The 19,543-nt window shown below is 53.5% G+C and overlaps 1 protein-coding gene across 3 annotated transcripts in view; it reads right to left on the bottom strand.

The window, feature by feature from the left end:
• FOXP4 (forkhead box P4) overlaps positions 1 to 19,543 on the bottom strand; it is a 54,710-nt gene that overhangs the window by 13,360 nt on the left and 21,807 nt on the right. For 2 of the 3 annotated variants that reach the window (XM_025383810.1, XM_025383812.1), the window contains exons 3-6: positions 9,367 to 9,462; positions 2,319 to 2,441; positions 1,692 to 1,778; positions 47 to 194 (exon numbers count right to left, since the gene is read on the bottom strand). In XM_025383810.1, coding sequence (XP_025239595.1) covers positions 47 to 194; positions 1,692 to 1,778; positions 2,319 to 2,441; positions 9,367 to 9,462 — 454 coding nt within the window. The remainder of the gene's footprint in view (positions 1 to 46; positions 195 to 1,691; positions 1,779 to 2,318; positions 2,442 to 9,366; positions 9,463 to 19,543) is intronic. The other variant, XM_025383811.1, reaches the window with a different exon arrangement.

The raw sequence follows: 19,543 nt of genomic DNA, 5'->3' as shown, positions 1-19,543 counted from the left end.
GGGCTGTGGGGTTGGGGTTGGGAGGGGAGGAGTGATGGGTGCTCACCTTGCGGAAGGGTCTGGAGGGGCCCCGAGGCTTGGTTGGGCTGCAGGCTGACCAGCCCCTGCCTCTGCAGGTTGAGCAGGTGCTGCTGCTGCAACTGTTGCATTTGCAGGAGCTGCTGCTGGAAGGCCAGCTGCTTGTTCCCCAGCGCCTGGTGAGGGGCCCGAGGGGGCGGGCAGAGAGGGGTGCCATCAGCTTCAGGCATGCCATCTGGCCCCCACCCTGCGGCCACCCCCTCCCAGGGCCTGTCAGCCCCTGGAGCTGTCGTTGTGGCGTCTGCAGCTGCAGTGTCTCTGCTCCCGGCCCAGCTTCCATAAGGCTGCATGCCTCCTCGCAGTAAACACACGCATGCACGCACGCACGCACGCGCGCAAACACACACAGCCAGACCCAGACACGCAGCACGACGCCCTCCCTCCTCCCGCCTCCCTCCTTCCGCTGCTTCAGCTCCCTGCACCGCAGCTGTGCACGCCTGGGGGGGGGGCCTCATCACAATGATCGATGAGCCTGTCAGATTCTGGGGGCCACTCCTGCCTGGAGGGCACTCTTCCTACATGCCCGGGGTGCCCCCCTTCTGCTCTGGGGAGGGAGTTTTCTCTCCCCCAGCTCTTTTCCTCTCTTGCTTTTTAGATACACAGAATCAAGGAGTCTGACGGGACTCACTGGGATCCAGGCTCGGAGAAGAGTCACATCACCACTGCCCAGGCGCCCTGTGCTTGCTGGCTCACCCACTCTACCTACCCCCACCCATTCAGTTCTTCACACAGGCACTGACAAGTCAAGCTGTCAGCAAGTCTCTTTTGAGCCCCAGAAGCCAAGCATGTCCTGGGTGGGTTGAGAGGCAGAGATGTCTCTGCCTGCCTGCTGGGGGTGGGAAGCATGAGGTAGGGTGGGGGCTAGCTATTCAATACAGAGACACAGGATAAACTTAGCCCAGAGATTTACCTGCCAATAACAGAGCAATTATAAGACTGCGGAGGGGGAGGCTGGGGGTACTGGAGAATGCCTGGGTGTCAGGGCAGCCTTCTGGGAAGAGGAAACTGAGAGCTTGGGACTGTGGTTGGGCAGCAGGAGAGATGTACAGGTCTGGGACCCATGGGAGAAGGGCCTCCAGGGCCTGGTATAGAAGCTCCGATGGGGCAGGGGGTGTAGTCTAGGGAGCTCTGAGAGGAGACTGAGGGGCGGCTGGGCAAGTCATGACAAGAACGGGAAGAAGCTGGGGGCAGGCTGAGGTAAGGGGAGGTGGTTTGCTGAGGGACTCAGAGATTTGCAGGACAAGGAGGGGAGGGCTGAGGTGCTGGGTCACGAAGAGACAAGGGTACAGGAAGATGGTGTGACCACAAGGCAGCTGCACACGAGCGTGGCCCGGCAGACGCCACACACGGGGGTGACACGTACACACCTGTCTACACCCATGTGCACAGAGACAACAACATGAGGCAAGGAGAGAAAGAATGAATGAAGATGAGGGGAGATGGAGACGCGCAAGAACCACCATCCTCATTTCCCCCACATTGCTCCTTGATCCCCTTCCTCAACCTTGATTTTTCTACTATTCCTGCAAGGCAATTCCCTCCTGACTGGCTCTGGACACCCAGCCTCCGGGCAGAGGGTGAAGGCGGTGGTGGACCCTACTACGGCCCCTTACCTCTTTGGGCTGTGGCTTCCCAGCCTGCTGCTGGGTGAGGAGTTGCAGGTGGAGCTGCTCCTGCTGCTTCTTGTAGTACTCCTGCAGCTGGGGGGTGGGGGAAGGTTACCACTGGCAGGGGACTGCTATCCCCACAACAACCCCAGCCCTGTCCCATCTGGGCTCCTGGGGGCAGGAGAAGGGAGTTTCCCTAAAACATGGCCTAGCTTTCCCCAGTCAGCCTGGAGGGGCCCTGAGCAGGTCTGGGTGGAGAGGGAGGGAGCAAGGGATGGAGTAGGTTCATTCCCACAGCTCTGAACCCTCCCAGCTTTTGGTGGATCTCCTGAACAGGTCATAGGGGACAAGGTGCCAGGATGTTCCAGTACTTTGCCCTTCCCTGTTCAGGAGACAGAATTGGGGCCAGCATTGCAGGGAGGGAGGAGGGGGAGTATTGTGGGGGCAGGGCTGCCATGAGAGATGCCTGACCTTTGACCTCTCCCCACTACCCTAGAGGAATGCAGATCAGTCTGGCCTGAGCAGTCTCTCTGGTTCCTGGGACAGCTTGGGCCCTTGGTGAGGTGTAAACAGGGTGGGAGGAGCCAGGTCAGGCAGAGGAGGAGGGAGCAGCTGCCCTGGGGCCAGACTCACCTGCTGGAGCATGAGGGCTTGCTGCTGCTGGAGCAAGGCCTGCAGCTGCGGGGGTGACAGGATCTGCTGCATCTGTTGCGGGGTAAGCATCTGCGGCGACATCATGGCCACCGACACAGGCACCTGCGGGATTCGGCCCGTTAGTCCCGTCCCCTCGACCCCACCCCAGGAGGAGGCACCACCCAGGGCCCCACTCAAAGCGTGGCAGAGTGGCTCCCAGGGAGGCTGCCTGGGTTCCAATTCTGGCTCTGCCACCTGCTGGCTGTCTCTCTCTTTGGATGGTGACTTACCTCCTTGTTGTCTGTTTTCCTTATCTCTAAAATGAAAACAGTGATAGTGCCTACCTATTAAGGTCACCATGAGGACTAATCAGTGAATACTTAAAACAAGGCCTGGCACACAGCAAGTGCATATAAGGGTTGGCTATTACCATAGGACGTGCTGTCCTCAGAGCAGGAAGTGACACCGGTCAGCAGAACCCATGCTTTGGCTGGTTCCCCCCAGTAATGGGGAGGGGCAGCACACTAGGCCACCCATAGTCTCACACAGTCTATTGTGAGACCACTTCCTGCAAGGTGGGCCTGGCTGGGAGGGCAGTCTACAGCATGGGAAGGATTCAAAACGTGGCCCACCTTTGCACGAGGACCTGCACTTTGTCTCCTCTCACACACCCCAGCACACCTGCCTGGAGGGCACACACAGTGGCCAGAGCTGAAGCCCACAGAGTGCTCTTGGTGCCATCCTGGTCCTGGTGTGTGTGCATGTGTGTAGCTATGTCTAGGGTGGGGTGGGAAGAACAGCAGGCAGGGAGTTAGCAGGGCAGGCTTCTGCTCCTAGCTCTGCACTGAACTGGCTGTGTGACTCTAGCAAGTCACTTTCCCTCTCTTATGTTTCGGTCTCCTCAAACAAAAAACATAGGAGACTGGGCTGTAAGAGATGATTCCTTCTAGGCTGGAACATTCAGGATTCTCAAAGTATAACAGCTTTCTGCCCCCTGCCCTGGGTCAGGCCTCTAAAGAAGGCCCAAAGAATCCAGCTATAGGGAAAAGATTCAGAGAAAAGCAATGACATCATTCTCTTCCCAGCCCCACCTCCCCTGAACCCCCTAGGCTTGTGCAGTCATGGACGGGCAGGTCTCAGCTGCTATTCTGTCTTGTTCCCGTTTTAGCAGGACAGGTGCTCTGATGGGGCTGTCTGCTGCCCCCTCCACTCTGTGACCTCATGCATACAGGACTCTTCTATAATTTCCTCTCTCACTTCCAAGCTCTGGCAGAGTGCCTGGCACACAGTAGGTACTCACTAAGTGTTTGCCCCCCGGAGCTGAAATGCCTTCCCTGGCACCTCAGAGGCCCCTCTGCCAGCCCCAGAGCAGGAAGGGAAGGGTACAGGGCTAGCCTAGTCAGGGAGGAGTGCTGTGCAGGGACTTGTCCTAGGCTATGACAGGCTAGGTCCTCAGGGTCCTCCCCCAAGCCTCAGTCTCACCTGTGGGGTAGGGGAGGAGGAGTTGGTTCTCTTTTCAATGCCTGGCAGGGGCAGGACTCAGCCTTGAACCACCCCTTAAGCCATGGATTAGGAAATCCCCAGGCAGAGAAGCAACCGGGGAGGTACAGTGAATCCAAGGACATCGGGGAATCCCACTGCTCCCAACACCTCTTGCTCATCCCACCACTAGCGGCTGTCCCTGCCCCTGGGCTTTACTCCTCTATCCCAGCCCATCTCTATCCACAGGGCCCTGGGAGGGGTAACACCTAGCTCTTTAGTCATGGGCATACCACGTGAATGAAGTCTCCAAGGGACCTCTAGGCCAGTGGGGGATGCACCCTTAGAAGTGTTTTTAGTTCTGGCCGGGCGCGGTGGCTCAAGCCTGTAATCCCAGCACTTTGGGAGGCCGAGACGGGTGGATCACGAGGTCAGGAGATCGAGACCATCCTGGCTAACACGGTGAAACCCCGTCTCTACTAAGAAATACAAAAAACTAGCCGGGCGAGGTGGCGGGCGCCTGTAGCCCCAGCTACTCGGGAGGCTGAGGCCGGAGAATGGCGTGAACCCGGGAGGCGGAGCTTGCAGTGAGCTGAGATCCGGCCACTGCACTTTAGCCTGGGCTACAGAGCCAGACTCCGTCTCAAAAAAAAAAAAAAAAAAAAAAAAGAAGTGTTTTTAGTTCTTTTTTTTTTTTTTTACCAATGAGGAGACTAGGAAAGTCTGGTGGCCTTAAGTGGCAGTGTTGGGATTTAAGCCCAGGTCTGCATACTCCATAGCTCTCAGGGTTTTCACGTCCTATGCTGCCTGCCCCACCCCAGGGCAGGTCTTGGGAAGGGTTAGGGAGAGAATGTGGAGGTGGGACGTCCAGAGGCTGAGGGGGCTGATATGGCTGAGATCCCACAGGCTAACTTCCTACTCTATGGTTATATCCCAGAAGGACTCTCTGAAAGCCAGGCTGCAAGGGTGGATGTGGGGGCCTGGGGTTGGAGGCAGACAGTGGCATAGATCCAACACCAGAGCCAGTCCCTAAGTCTGTTGTTGGGTGTTCCAGAGGCAGCTGGGGAGGCTGCTCAAAGAAGGTGGGTTTTGCCATCCAAAGACATGGAACAAGTACCACTGTCCTTTCTTTCCTCCTCCCAAGGGGGTGCCCAACAAAGAGAGGCATCCTGGTGGGGGTGAGCTCAGAGCCCTAGATTTCTGGGTCAGGTGACCTTGGTTTTTGTCCCTGATATTTACTAGTCTTGAAATCACCAAGCCTCACTTTCCCTGTTGGCTAACTGGGATTTGGGGCACCTGCCCTCCCTGCATCATTAGCGGATGTTGTTGACTGCTTATTACGTGCCAGGCATGGCACTTGGCTAAGCCCTTTACACGTATATCTCATAGAATCTTCAGGGCAACCCTGTGAGGATGGTGTCATCATCATTAACATCTCACAGATGAGATGAGAAAACTGAGGCCCAGAGAGGTTAAATTACCTGCCCTGACCCCAAAGGGACAGTGGGAGCAGGGGTGAAAGTGACTTGTACGCCATTAAATTCCATGTAAACATGAAGAAAATCACTTTTTAAAACATTCTGGATTTTCCCTTTCCCCTCTTCTGTCTCCTCCCCTGGTGTGCCTTAGGTTACTGCCAGACAAAGGTCACTGAGGACCAAGGCACTAGGACACTCATTCTCACTCCTGTGAGAGCTGAACTAGAGATGAACGTGGCCCACAACAGGAAAGACTGAGACCAGACACTCAGAAGATCTTTCCAGGCACCAGGACTGTGAGTCACTGACAGGGGCATGCAAAAAAAGGATGTGGCCTTTCCTACTTGGACGCAGGGGAATGGAAGAGATGACCTTGGAAGGCCTCCTTGGCACTTGCTGCTCCTGCCACTTGGCTGAGCAGCTGCCTGTGGAGGCTGCTACAGAGATCTGGATGGATTACATGGTGTGCACTCATCTTGAGGTGGTCTACTGGGGTCACAAAGGGTCTGGGAAGTGGCTGCCGCACGCTGATCTCTTGAGCTGGTTGACCTCATCCACCTCTCCCTGTGCCCCTTGGGGGTCTGAGAACTGAGCTCCTCTGGTGTCCCTGCTGGCCGCTCGCCAGGCTCAGATGCCTCGGGATGGGTGCTCTGCAGCTAGCAGGCTCAGCAGGGCCCATGAGTCAAGCATCTGGAGAGTAGTTGGGCAGCTAAGTGCTAACTAAAGCCCTGGCATGTGAGCCCCGGGCCAAACACCGGCAGCTGCCTCCAGCCCCTCCCTCAGGGACTGTGCACCCAGCCATGAATACAGTGTGCTCAGCTGGATGGTCTGACTGGAAGGAACAGGGACAGTGCCTGACACACAGGAAGCTTATTTGGGGGCTGAGAGTGGGAACGAATGCAATTTGGTGCCAGGGTCAAGGACCCAAATTGTCTCTTAAGTATGGGGTCCTGTGAGTTGGGGGCAATGTGGGGAGATCAGGCCAGAGTTTGGTTTGGCTTAAACTCTCCGGCAAATGACCAGAAGGCCTCAAACTAATTCTGGGCTGTAGCTGCAGCAAGGAAACATAGCAGCGCAATATAAAGAAGAACTTCTGGAAATGCCAGATGGGGATGGACGAAGCCAAGGCCCCAGCCACCTTTGCCCCCCCCCATGTCCTCAACTCTCGGCCACCTGTGCCGCCTTCTATGACAGCCCTCTCCCTGGTGGGGTCCAGGCCTGGAAGGAGGGCCCCTCACTAGGCTGGAGCTGGAGACCTGATACAATTTTGGAAACTCTTCTAAAGCTGACTCTGGAGGAGAAGGGTGGTGAACGTGGCTGGGAGGTGCGCGGGCAGAAAATCCTGCTGGGGAGCAGAGCAGCATTCTGTGGGGAGCCCTGGGAAAGGAGCTGCCCTTGATCTCCCTCCATTATCCACTGCACTCAGGCTCAAGATGCACTCTTCTGCTCAGGTGGGGAGCCCAGGCCTTGCTCTCACCAGTCTTGAGCTCACAGAAGAGCATTTCAAGGCCCTGAGCCCTACTTCAGGACAAGGATCCGACCTCCTTGGAGATAATAAACTTAGGAATAGGGGCAGAAGGCAAGGAAGGTGTCCAGGGTTGGAGGAGAAATAGAGGGATCAATATAGGTGGGGAATCCAGGCTCCTGGGGGAGCATGGCTCCATGGCCCCAAGAACCCCCATCTCCCTGAGACCCTGAGAACTATCTGGCCTAGGCTTCTACACCTGGCAAATATTGGCATTATTACCATGCCAAGCACAATGCAGAGATTAAAAGTGTGAGTTCTACTGGCCGGGCACGATGGCTCATGCCTGTAATCCCAGCACTTTGGGAGGCAGAGGCGGGCAGATCACCTGAGGTTGGGAGTTTGAGACCAGCCTGATCAACATGGAGAAACCCTAAAAATACAACGCTACTAAAGCCTACTAAAAATACAACTCTACTAAAAATACAAAATTAGGTGGGCGTGGTGGTGCATGCCTGTAATCCTAGCTACTCGGGAGGTTGACGCAGGAGAACTGCTTGAACCCGGGAAGCAGAGGTTGCGGTGAGCTGAAATCATGCCATTGCTCTCCAGCCTGGGCAACAAGAGTGAGACTCCATCTCAAAAAAAAAAAAAAGTGAGTTCTGGAGCTATTGGGTTCAAATGCCTCACTCTGTCCTTTATTCGTTGTATAACTCTGGACAAGTTTCATAACCTCTCTGGGCCTCAGTTTCCTCATCTGCAAGATGGGGCTAGAACAGCACCTCTTCCATAGAACTGTGAGGATAAACGAGATAGCTGTAAAGTGCTTACTGTCTACACTTCATGGTAAACACTCTGTAAATGTCAGTTGTTAGTTTGGAGTGTACTCAGTAAGTATTTGTTGAATGAATGAATGAATCAATCAATCAATCAATCAATTTTTGGAAGTAATGAGACAAGGAGAAAGCAGGCCTGAGAAAAAGATGATTTTATCTGTCTCTCTGACCCTGAAACCTCTAGGCCTCTCTTCTTTTGGAGGGAGGGAGTTTCCTAAGGAAGATTCCATAGTCTTCCTTCATCTCTCAATCATTTCAGATCTGTGACCCTTAATCCCCAGCTGAGCAGTCCTTCTGGACGTCTGACCCCAGTCCCTCCCACTACCATCAAGCTCCTTCCCTCCTGCCCCTGGGTCAGCTGCCCCTTTCTGGTTTGGGGGAATGTTTGCTGTTGCCCAGCCTACTCCTTCCTGTTCTAAGCTGGGCCCAGGGCAGGGAGGATTCAGAGTGGAAGCTGGAGAAACACTTCAAAACCTAGGAGTGTATGTGGGGGTCATTAATTTAAAGAGACCCAATCCTGACCAGCATGGGTATAAGAACCTTTTAGATCTCAACCTGATGAGATCTTTCTCTTCCTCTCTTTATTGACTTTCCAGATAATGTCTTCCCCTCCTCCACCGCAGGCCACGCCCTGATCTTTGCCCAGCTCCTCCCCTTTGAGGCTTGTCTCCTTAGGGTCAAGAATTTTAAAAGAGCGTTACAGCTAAGGCTGCACATCTGTTGGGCACCATGAACTTTTTCCAAACATAAACTTGTTTTACATAAAATCCAGACTTTGTCAGAGCACTGGAAATCTCCACCCAGGACAAAGCCTGATCCTGGGTCCTTCTCTGAGCACCCTGCACCCACCCCACCCTCCTCCTCACTTCCCTCAGCACCCAGCCCCAGAATTTAGAGCACCTCCAGCTCAGGACCAACCATGCTCACCCTTCTTCCCTTAGATAAACTTCCTTTCAAAGCCTGGCTTAATCCTTTCCCCAATTCTGAGCCTCCCTCTGCTGGGGGAGGGGTGGGGGGAGCATGGATGCCCGGCTGCTGGGCAGAGGGGGAGGGGAGCGGCTGCCCGAGTAGTGACCCAACCCGGACTCAGACTGCAATTCTCCCAAGTTCTTTGTGACACAAAAGGTAAACAGAAGGCCTGGCTCCCCCACCCCCCACCCACCCCCACAGATCTCCCCTCCCACAGCCAGCCAGATGGGCTGGCAAGCTGGGGGGAAGGGAGAAGGGGAAAAAAGGGCAGATTGTGCAAAGGAAAACAAAAGAGACAGAGAGACATCAAGAGACAGGAAGCATGGAGAGACTGCGAGAGAGTTGGTAGATGAGGGATAAGGGGGGAGGATAAGAGAAGGGGGAACTTCGTGACGTGACTGCAGCAACAGAGATCGCCTGGGAGGAGCCGAGACCCAGACACAGGAACAGAAAGGGACAGAGGGAGTGACCCACAGGGATGCAGAAACATGAGAAGTGACTGAGAGAGACCCTAAAGGGAAGAGGCAGGGGAGAAGAAACAGTGAGAGAGGTACAAAGAGACAGGGAGAGCTGCAGACAAACTTTGAGTGACAGGGATAAAGAGGCTAAGCTAGCAGAAGGTCTGGCTGATCAGGTGGAGACAAGAGAAAGTGGAAGTCTTTTTGCCCCACCCCTGCAGAGACTGTATTTCCTTTGAAAAGCTGCCCACTTTTTGGTGTTGGAACTGGCAAGAGCAGTTCTCCAATGGGCCCTTGCCCTCCCTCTGTGCCAGGCCCACTCTCCAGCCCAACCCAGAGCCAGCAGGGTGCTCTCCTCCTCACCTGCACAGCAGAGGCAGACTGTTTGCTGTCATTGTTCCCTGGGGAGCTCAGGCCTGAGGCCTGCTGCAGCAGGAACTGCCGGGCCACCTGGAGAGCCTGCAAGACAGGGGCTGAGTCAGCAATGGCCTGGGAGGCTGGGTGGGATCCAGAGATTAGGGAGTGTTTGGGGCAGTAAGGAGAAGGAGCTTAGGTTAAGGTGGAAGGTCTTGGGGGTCACAGGGTCATGGGTCCATAAGGGCTTGGGATAAGGGCAGTAGGAGTCACTGAGAAGAGCTGTCAGGGGTTCAGGGGTCAGAGCCTCTACAGACTCAGCCTGGGACCCAGTGAAGCTTTGTTAGGACCCAACGGGGGCAGCAAATGGAAGGGCCCATGGTCAAAAAGGGACTCTAGAGGAAAATAAAGGTGGTGGACTCAGGGCATTAGTAAATCAGTACTATTTGTTGAGCATCTACTATGGGTCAGGCACTGTACAGGCAACAGCTTATTTAATCTTCTTCTGTAAGGCTGTGAGGTAGGATTACCCCATTTTGCAGATGAGGAAACTGAGTCTCTAAGAGGTTAAGTAACTTACCCAAGATCACACAGCTAGGCAGCATCAGAGCCAGGATTTGAGCCCAGGAAGCCTGGCTCCAAGGCCAACTGCCATACTGGGTGGTCAGTCTGGGGGCTAAAAAAGTAGTATTCACTGTGGAGCCAGAGCACACATTTGGGGGGATGAGGGAAGAGCCCTGGGGTCAGTGGCACAAGGTCTGAGTACTATGTGACTTTCTGAGTTCAAGGATTGAACATGCATGGTGCTGGAGGAATTAGATCAAGTTCTGAAAGATGAACTATCAGCAGAGATGCATGGACCATCGTGCTGTGGGCTTGGTGGCCACAGTGGCTTAGACTGAACTGAGCCAGAGGGGTCACAGGAGTGAAAGGCATATAGAGATTGCTGGAGGAATCGCTCTAGTGGGTCAGTGTGACAGTCAAGGAGTAGGAGGGGCCTGGGAGGTAAAGTGAGACATCTGGTAGGAGTGAGGGGTCAGGAGGGTCCAGGAAATTATCTATGAGGCCAATCAAGACCTCTATGTCCTCACTCTGGTTCAGTGGGAGGTTTGAAGGCAAGTTCTGAATCCACATTTCAGGAGCACAAAAACTTATCTGCTTCCAGATTGCTCAAGACCCCTTTGGGAGTCAGTGCAGGTGCATCCAAGCCCTTGACACAGGGCTTCAACCTTAGGCAGTCCTGGGTTTGAATCCCAGCTGTGCGGCCTGCCAGCTATGACCTTGGGCAAGTTATTCCAGTTCTCTGCACTTCAGTCTCCTTATCTGCAAAACTGGGAAACTACCCATCTCCAAATTACTAGGGGGATTAAAGGACCAATGTTTGGCATCCAGTCGGCATTCGGGAAGTGTTCACTCCCTTCAACTCTCATTAATCTCTCAACAATTCTCCACTTCACCTCCTACAGCCTCTCCCCAACATAGCCTTGTGCCCTGCGCACTTATTAGACGAAATGCGCCCGCTTGTGGCTCGCTTTCACATCTGTCCACACATTCACTTGTTTTTGCCATATGGACCCCTATTCTCCTACCCCACCACAAGCACCTTCAAGGCAAACCTTTTAAGGTGGGATATGGCTGCACTACCCATCGCTCAACAAGCAAAGAGAGTGACCACTGTGTAGCAAGCATATACACACATCCACCTTCCCGCCTGTTTATCATCAGTGCGAACAGCCGAGCCTCCTGAGGCTTTAAATCTAGTTTATCTTAGGAGAGCATCTAAATATGCACTGGCCTATTGACGGGAAGGTGTCCTGCAGCAAACCTGGAGCTCAGATTGGTGTGCTCCTCACAGGCCACCTCCTTCCCCGGATGTCACACCCAGAGAAGTGCCCTGGGCTTCCAGAGGGAAACAGGATGTTTCTCCTCTTCTAGATTCACTTCAGAAAGCAGAAATCTGACCTTTCTAAGTCAAAAGGCTCTGTGGAAAGAGGAGGAAGGGTGGGGTGGGTGGGTGAGGAAGGGCAGGGAGTCAGGTGGTCATCAGGAAGGAGCCCCTGCCTCTACTACCTTTTACAAACCCCTCCAGTCTACTGACAAGTGCTCTTTGTCCTCCAAAGGTGGAGGTAGGGTAGGGTGGAGGGGGTACAGGGGTCAGAGGCCAGGGGACAAGGGTAGGAGAAGAAGATGGCTCAGAGAAGCTGGCCAGCCCAGGAGACCCAAAAGGGACACTGGTTGGGGTGGGGAGATGAAGCACTCCATATCCCTGGGGGACAGGAGGGAGCAGCAGGGGAGGGGCTTCTGGGGGAAGTTGGGGGCAGAGCCCTGCTCAGTCTCCTGGGGTGGGATGGGGGGTGGCCAGGGGAGTTGAATTCACTCCCCACTGACTCTCTTACTTGGTGGTCCCCTGGAGCATGAAATTACACGATTTACAGGAAAAAAATGGCAAGGCCTTGCAATCTCATTCCTGAGACCTCTCCCTCCCTGTGACAGGCCCTTCCTCCCCCCACACCCCCACCCACAACCCCTTTCCTTCTTTGTGCCCAGGCCAGGGCTCTCCCCTTTAGGCCAGATGAGAGCCAGGTAAGACCTTAGGTCTGGTCAAGGCTTCCCTCCCACCATTTCTTCTCATACGTAGGTCCTCACTCACCCACTCCTCTCACATCTATGAAGTACCTGCTTCGTGCCAGGGACCAGGCTAGTGGCTGGGGATACAGAGAAAGAGAACATGGCCTCTGCCCCCCAGGGCTCACAGCTCAGGTTCTGTGATGATAGCCTCTTATATAAAGAATGATAGGCCGGGCACCGTGGCTCATGCCTGTAATCCCAGCACTTTGGGAGGCTGAGGCGGACAGATCATGAGGTCAGGAGATTGAGACAATCCTGGCTAACACGGTGAAACCCCATCCCTACTAAAAATACAAAAAATTAGGTAGGCATGGTGGTGGGAGCCTGTAGTCCCAGCTACTCAGGAGGCTGAGGCAGAAGAATGGCGTGAACCAGGAGGTGGAGCTTGCAGTGAGCCGAGATGGCACCACTGCACTCCAGCCTGGGCGACAACAGAGCGAGACTTCGTCTCAAAAAAAAAAAAAAAAAAAAAAAAAGAATAAGGAACTAGGAACTAGTTAGCCTGAAGTGAGGGTGGGTGCCAGGGCTCAGAGAAGGCTTTCTTCTACCTGGGGAAGTCTGGGAAGGTTTCCCAGAGATGGCTGCAGCACTAACTGGAGTCTCGCCACCTGAAGGGCAAATTCACACGGCGAACGAGGAGGGTCACTTCTACCACGCTGCTGTACCAGATGTGTTCACACTGCCTGCTGGCACTGGGGCCTGGAGACCACTGGACTGCCCACCTCCGAGAGATGTGGGAAATAATGGGTCCTAACTCCAACTCTGGCAGATCCCCAGCCCCACTTTCTTTGAATATGCCAACCAGACTGGGGCCTCCTTGAAAGCACAGATGTTGTCAAATATAGCTGTGAACCCCCATCGTCAACCACCAGCACAGAGCAGACATGCAATACCCACTCACAAAATTCATTTTAGTCTAGGCTGAATATGGGAGGCTGGCACAGGCTGACACTAAGCTTAGCAGCTAGCATTTGCCTTGCAGTTTCCAAAGCACTTTTTCAAACATTTAACTGAAGCTTCACAACACTGAGCTAGGTGGAGCAGGTACTGATGTCCCTATTTTACCGACAAGGAAACTGAGGCCTGAGGTTCCACAGCTAGGAAGTGGGAGAGTCCAAACACCTCTGACTGCTCAGGGTTCACCCCACTGAGGGGTCTCCATGATCCCATGCACAGTCCAGTGAGGCCTTCAAATCTGCCTTCTCCCTAATCTGCATGTGTTTAGCCCTCCAGTGAGAAGGGGAAGTGAAGATGGTGGAGGTAGAGGAAGAAGACCAAGAAAGGAAACTCCAGGGGAAAAGTGGGCTCAGTTTCCCTTCCCTACGGACAAGAGATATCCAAACACAGCCCTGGGTGAGAAAGGTGTTCAGATACCCACACCAGGAAGAAGCCATTATGGAAAACCTAGGGGAGGAAGGAAGAGGGGGCTTAGGCAGAGTGGAAAACTGGGAGCTATCTGGCCTCTCAAACCTCATATTTTTCCTCCTTCTACCCCTGGGACTGAAAACCAAATGCTCAGCTCTGTGGTTTGGGGATGATGTCCAGTTTCCCTCTAAGGGAGGCATACTGTCCATTCATGCATGGACTTCAAGAGAGATCTGGATCCAAGTTCTGGCTCCACCATATACTGGGTAACCTTGGGCAAGTCGCCATCTCTTTGGGCCTCCATTTCTTCTTCTGCAAAACTGGAACAACCCCATACTTTCTTCATGGGGTTCCTGGGAAGAACATGTGGGACTGTGTACATGGAGTACTCAGCACACTGTCAGGCATCCAGTAGGTCCTGGACGAACACTATTATGATTGATATTTCACCAGCAGCTCCTGGTCATTTGCCTGGTGCCACCGGGAAAGCCTTGCTAAACAAACCCTCTTCTAGCCCAGCCCCCATCCTCCCTTCAAGCTTAAGAACTCAGTCTCGCTAATGAAGCTGAACTCTCCTCCCCCCATCCCCCATTCAGAAGTCATTAGCAGGATCTCCGCAATTAGGAACAAATGGCTTATAACGGATGGCATCCAGGGAGGGCAGTTGGGATGGTGGAGAATGAAGCTGTAGCTTTGAGGGCAACAGGGAGCTGCTATGAATAGAAAAACAAGTCTTGGTGCTGTGGGGTCTCTCTCTTGGGACCACACTCCCATTTCTGGTTCTGGGAATTTGGGGTTGGTGGGAGGGGTGGGAAAGGGGTCATTCTCTCTCAGGAAGCCAGGTGTGGGGCTATTTATCAGTCCTTTCAGCAGGCTGGAGGATCCTAGATCTGTGTTGGGGTACCAGCCTTATTCTGTGTGTGTGCGGGAGGGCAGGGAAGTGATAATCAGGGAGACGAGCTTGAAGGACTGTTGACAATGAGCAGTTGAAGAGCATGGGCCACAGCCCTGGAGAGCTGCAAGTATTAGAGGGTATCTAGTCCAGTATTTTTCAAATTGCTGCTCATGGCCCAGCAGTGGGTCATAATATCAATTCAGTGGGTCAAAAATAGGTATTTTCTAGTTCACTGATAGATGGAGAAATAGAGATCCAGAGATGGGCAATGATTTGTCCAACGGGACACAGTGGCAAAAGCAGAACCTGAATGTACCAGACCTGAAACTGGGCTCTGCACAGGGAAGAGACACCAAGCGCTGGCAGGGCAGGACGGAGGAGGTACTAGCAAATTCTGGTTTAATTTGGATTGTGGTGAGGGGCAGCCAAAACAAACTCCAAACTTCCTTTGTCTGCCTCTGGCTGGTTTTGGCAAAACTGGGATTCAGTCTTATCTAAATTGTCTCCATAATTAATTTTCACTGGAAACTGGCTGGATTCAGGAAAAGAATGGACTAGAAGGGTATTTGAGGGTGCTGGCCCACCTCACCCCATTCCAAGCCAGAAAAGCATCCCTAGGAAAGCCTACTACCTTTACCTCCAGAGCCACAGCATGACTATTAATTTAGCAACAATTTACTGAGTGGTTATCAAGCCCTGCAGGGCACTCACAGTGTCCTCAGTACTGGGGACTCAGCGTCTTTGCTTTAATGGGGCTCACATTCTAATGGGCCGAGACAGACACTACACAGACAGACATGCAAACTCTGAGCTGGTGGTGAGTGTCCTGCAAACCCTGGCTGGCTGGCTGGCTGGCTGGCTGGCTGGCTCTAGGGTGTGTGGCCAGGGAAGGCCTCTCTGAGGAGACACAGCATTAGGAGGAGGCACTCTTCCAAGGGAGAGTATCTGAGGTGGAGGGAACAGATGGTGCAAGGGCCCTGCCGTGGGAAAAGCTGAGTGCATTATGAATTGAAAAGCCAGTGTGGCCAAGAGAAGAAGTCCCAGAGGTGTGCAGGGGCCAGATTGCACAGGGACAATGATTTTTTATTTCATTCTATACTTGAAAAATCGCTGAAGGATTTTGAGTACGAAGTGATATTGTCTTTCAGGGTAGATACTTACTGCTGGTAAACAATGGATGCCAGTAAGTACTCACTGGTTCAAAGTAAAGAAGGAATACCTCTTCATCTACTGCTCAAAATGCAACTCCTCAGGGACCAGAGGATGGAAGAAAGGGGTACAAGGAGGAGGAGTTAGAGATTAGTGGCCCTGACCACTGAGGGAACTGACCTGGGGGGAGGAAAGTTCTTGACCAGCCAGGCTTTGTAACCTCCAGCAAAGAGACATAAAAATGAAATTACACAGAGAAGGGGGACAAGGAAGGTGGGGAGAGGAGACCATAAAACCCCCGAAGTTATTCCGCACCTTTTTCCCTTGGAAAAAAAAAAAAGCTTTTTGGAAAAGGCTGTAAATTGTTTTTACACCAACCTCGTAAAAATGACATCGGCACATTCTCAAATTAGAACCATTAAAATGAAAACCAGCAATGCACAGACACAGACAGGCCCACATGGGTGGGAGACGACTCACATCCTGGGCATACAGCCCTGGTTTCAAGACCCCTTCCCCACCAAGTGCCTTGAAAATGCCTCCTCTCTACAGGGAACTAGTCTCTGGCCTCAGAGAGATGAGAATTTACAGCTGAACTCAACAGCGTGAATGAGGAACTGCGATCCTTCAAAGGGCTCCTTCATTCTCTTCATTCCCTGCACCACTGCTCTCAAACTCAGGCAGGCTTCGCACCAGCAGTGCCCGGCCTTTGCCTGCTTCTAGCGATGATGCAGCCCAGGGCTCATCCAGCTCCTGTAGCCAAAACCAGCTCTGCAGGGTGTCATGAGAAGGACGGCCGGAGTCCTCAGTGCCTGGAAGGAACCCTCTGACCTCCAGCAAGGAGGTGAAATCACCAAGGTGGTGGTGGGTGGCCAAGTGGTGGTGATGCAGAAGTTCCCGTGATCATCTTCCCCATTTGTGGTGGCATTTGGAGATGGCTACCAGACATACATCCCTCCCACCAGTATCTGTGGAGTTCTCTGGAAATGGGTCTGTGCTGAGGTCTGGGTTCTGAGCCACTTTACTCTAGCCACTTCTGCAATGTAGGGTTGGAATAGGGGCAATAGTGAGGGGGGATGCAGTTCTCATCCTGAGATTCCTAGTGGGCCTTCTCAGAATAAAGGTGCTACCCCAGGGGAAAAGCCAGCTCTCCGAGTGAGGGTTCCAGGCCAAGTTCTGCCCTGATGAAGTGACCCTAGGATGCAGCCTTCTCCACTTCAATCCTCAAGATAAATCCCTTCTCAGAAGGAACATTTACCTCCCTTCCCCAAATTCTCCTCTATATCCCCAGTTCTAATCAGCAGGGACAAGAATTCTGCCATGAAGGGGAGGTGAGGGAGGGAAGAAGAGGGATTTCAGAATTCCATATTAGGAGGGAAGCTGGGGGCTCTCCTGCTGGTAGAGTGGGCTGGCTCCTTTTAGTCCCAAGAAAGCAAGGGTCTGCAGATCCCTCCTCCAGGATCCAGTCCCGCCCTCTGCCCTCCTAGCACTACTCCCTCCTAGGGGAATTTTCCAACATAGGAAACAGGGCGGTCTTTGGCTCTCAAGGACCTGGGAGGGGTACAACAAGGGGGATGGTTAAGGCCCTCTCCTGGCCCGGCTCCTCCCACCTCCCACCTGCCCTCCTCTCACTGTGTCCAGGCCAAGGAGAAAAGGGCAGTTTCTGAGTGTTCCCCAGCAGCTGGTATGAACTGGTGTGATGTCCCTAAGCCTCCCCTCTGGTGAGTGCAGGCCCCAACTCTCCTTCCATGCCATGGCTCCTCCACGGGAGGGGCTCATTCTCCAGAAGAAAAAGGAGAATGCAGAAGGTCTGGGACCAGACAGGAAACAGTAGAATCTGGGGCACACAGGCAGCAGTCCTGAAGAGAAATGGGCCCCGGACCTGCAGACGAAAGACAACTGTTGACTCTGTGTGTGTGTGTGTGTGTGTGTGTGTGTGTGTCGGGGGGGCGGGGGGTAAATTCACCCTCTGAATCCTCCCCTTCCCCCGCTGTCATCCCTCTAAGTAGCTTGGGCAGAGGAGGGCCAGATGGGGGAGAAAAAGGAAAGAAAAGCCTCTCCCATTCTTCTTCTCCCTTCCCCCAACTGCCTGACATCCCCCCCTTTCTTTGAAGGGGGGTGAGTTAAAAGCCCATTAATGTGCAGAACCCCCCAACCCTTTTGAATCTCCTCACAGGATGTGAACGGGGTGGGATTTGGCCCAGTTGCCACGGCAACTGCGGTGGGAGTTCCCAGACTCTAGGCAACCCTCCCGTGACCCTTGCTGACCTGTCACCCCCACAACCCATGGACAATGGGAGTGCGCGCTCCAGAGGCCCAGGACGCCTTTCGGCATGGCCTCAGCACCGCCGCCAGTGGCTCTGCCTGCCCCCACCCCACCAGCTTGGCCCTCCTGGCCCCAACTTGGCTAGCGCACCCAGACCAGCCCCCAAGACCCCCCCTCCCAAAATCTGGCACACACTTCTCCTAGGCTCCATGGCCCCTATCAGAGAGTGTCCTAAGGGTATTTGTGGGGTGCCTGAGAAAACCCCCACACTGGGAACATTTTCATACAAATGAAATCAGATTAGGATAAAACACAAGGGCAACTTTCAAAGAAAAGAGCCACCCCATAGGGTAAAAATGCAGGGAGGGGCACTGTGGTAGAAGCGTTTGCCTTGGTGAGGGAAGGGACGGATGGGCCGCGGGTGTGTCCACAGTCTAGGGTATTCTTTAAGAGCAGCTGGGGATCAGTAATGCCAGCTGCCCGGCATGGTGCCCAGTGCAAAATAAGGCTGAAGGTGTGTTTGCAGCTTGACTGACTGCTCCAGAGCCTACTGTACTTCCTGCACCTTCTCCTCAGGGTAGACAGAGTCCTCACAGGGTATAAGACTGCAGACTTGGTGAAAGCTCCAAGGACAGCGTGGAGGTGGTATGGCTCTGTCACTCACCAATGACCGGGCCGGGATGAGGGAGGTGGAAGCTGGGGCCTCAAGGGCTGAAATGGGGCAGCCAGCTAAGGACCCTCTCCCTCTAGTCAGACCTGGCCTGGCAGCCAAGCCAGGTCACCCCCCAGCCTCTGTTTAAACAAGCTCCCAGCCTGCTCGTTGCATGGAAACAAGCGCCTGCGCTTGTTCCAAAGTGAGGTGGCCACCCTCTTCAGCACTGTTTGTTTCAGCCTAAAGTCCTGTCATAGGCCTGACTTCTGACTCGCCCCGTTTATCTCTCTCCTCTCTGTCAACTCATTACTCCCAAAGGCCAGGATTGCATTTCCAGGGCTTGTTTACTGAGAGCAGAGGGACAAGGACCAACAGACAGACAGACAAAGACAGAGGGGCTTGGAGAGCCACAGAGGGTACAAGGAGAATGGGATCAGCGTGTGGTCCACAGACCCTCTCCCACTCCACTTCCTATCAAGTTTGCAGATGGCGCTAGAGTGGCTACTTAGGACCAGTGGGCAGCATTGCTTCTCTATCACAGAACCCTTTCAGGTTGGAAATGAAATGCTCTCATTTACTCATCAACAGACATTTCCTTAGCACCCACTATGCTCAAGGCCTCGCTGCCTCCATTTCCCACGGCGACTGTGTGATGGAGAACCAGCAAAGGGGCAGGTGTGCTGAGCCCTGAACTAGGAACTGGGAGAGTGAGGTCTACGCAGCCTTTATTGTGCCATCTTGACACGTCAGTGCCTACCTCTGGCTCTCATCTGTGCAATGGGAATAATAATATCCACCTTGCAGGGATGGTGAGACGACACAGCATACGTGAAGGCCCCAAAGCACCAAAGAGACGAAAGGCATTGGTTTGTCCTCTAAGTCCCTTCAGGGTGGGGTTGAGAAGGAGCAGGAGCCCAAAGGGCCAGGCTCTCTTTCCCAAACTTGTTTATTCTCCAATTACGAACATTTGTTGTTGGGGACCAGAAAATGTTACCCTTGAAACTCCCCCAAAAGCCTCGTTCACACATTCAGGGTAGAGGAATAGCCCATGGACTATTTCATTTTAATTGAAAATCTTATAATTTTAATTTTGTAAGGTTCTTTTCATAGTTTGGAGCCAAGAAAACCTTTTTTAAGTCTCAAATATGTTCCCTGGCCCTGGGCGCTCTGCCCATAGTGAGCCCAAATGGATAAAACAGCCCTCTGCCTGCCTCCAACTCCCCACCCCAGT

This window comes from Theropithecus gelada, chromosome 4, assembly GCF_003255815.1.
Source record: "Theropithecus gelada isolate Dixy chromosome 4, Tgel_1.0, whole genome shotgun sequence".
In the NCBI taxonomy this organism is placed as follows: Eukaryota; Metazoa; Chordata; class Mammalia; order Primates; family Cercopithecidae; genus Theropithecus; species Theropithecus gelada.
Note: the sequence above shows the minus strand (reverse complement) of the source record. Positions and strands in the feature narration are given on the sequence as shown.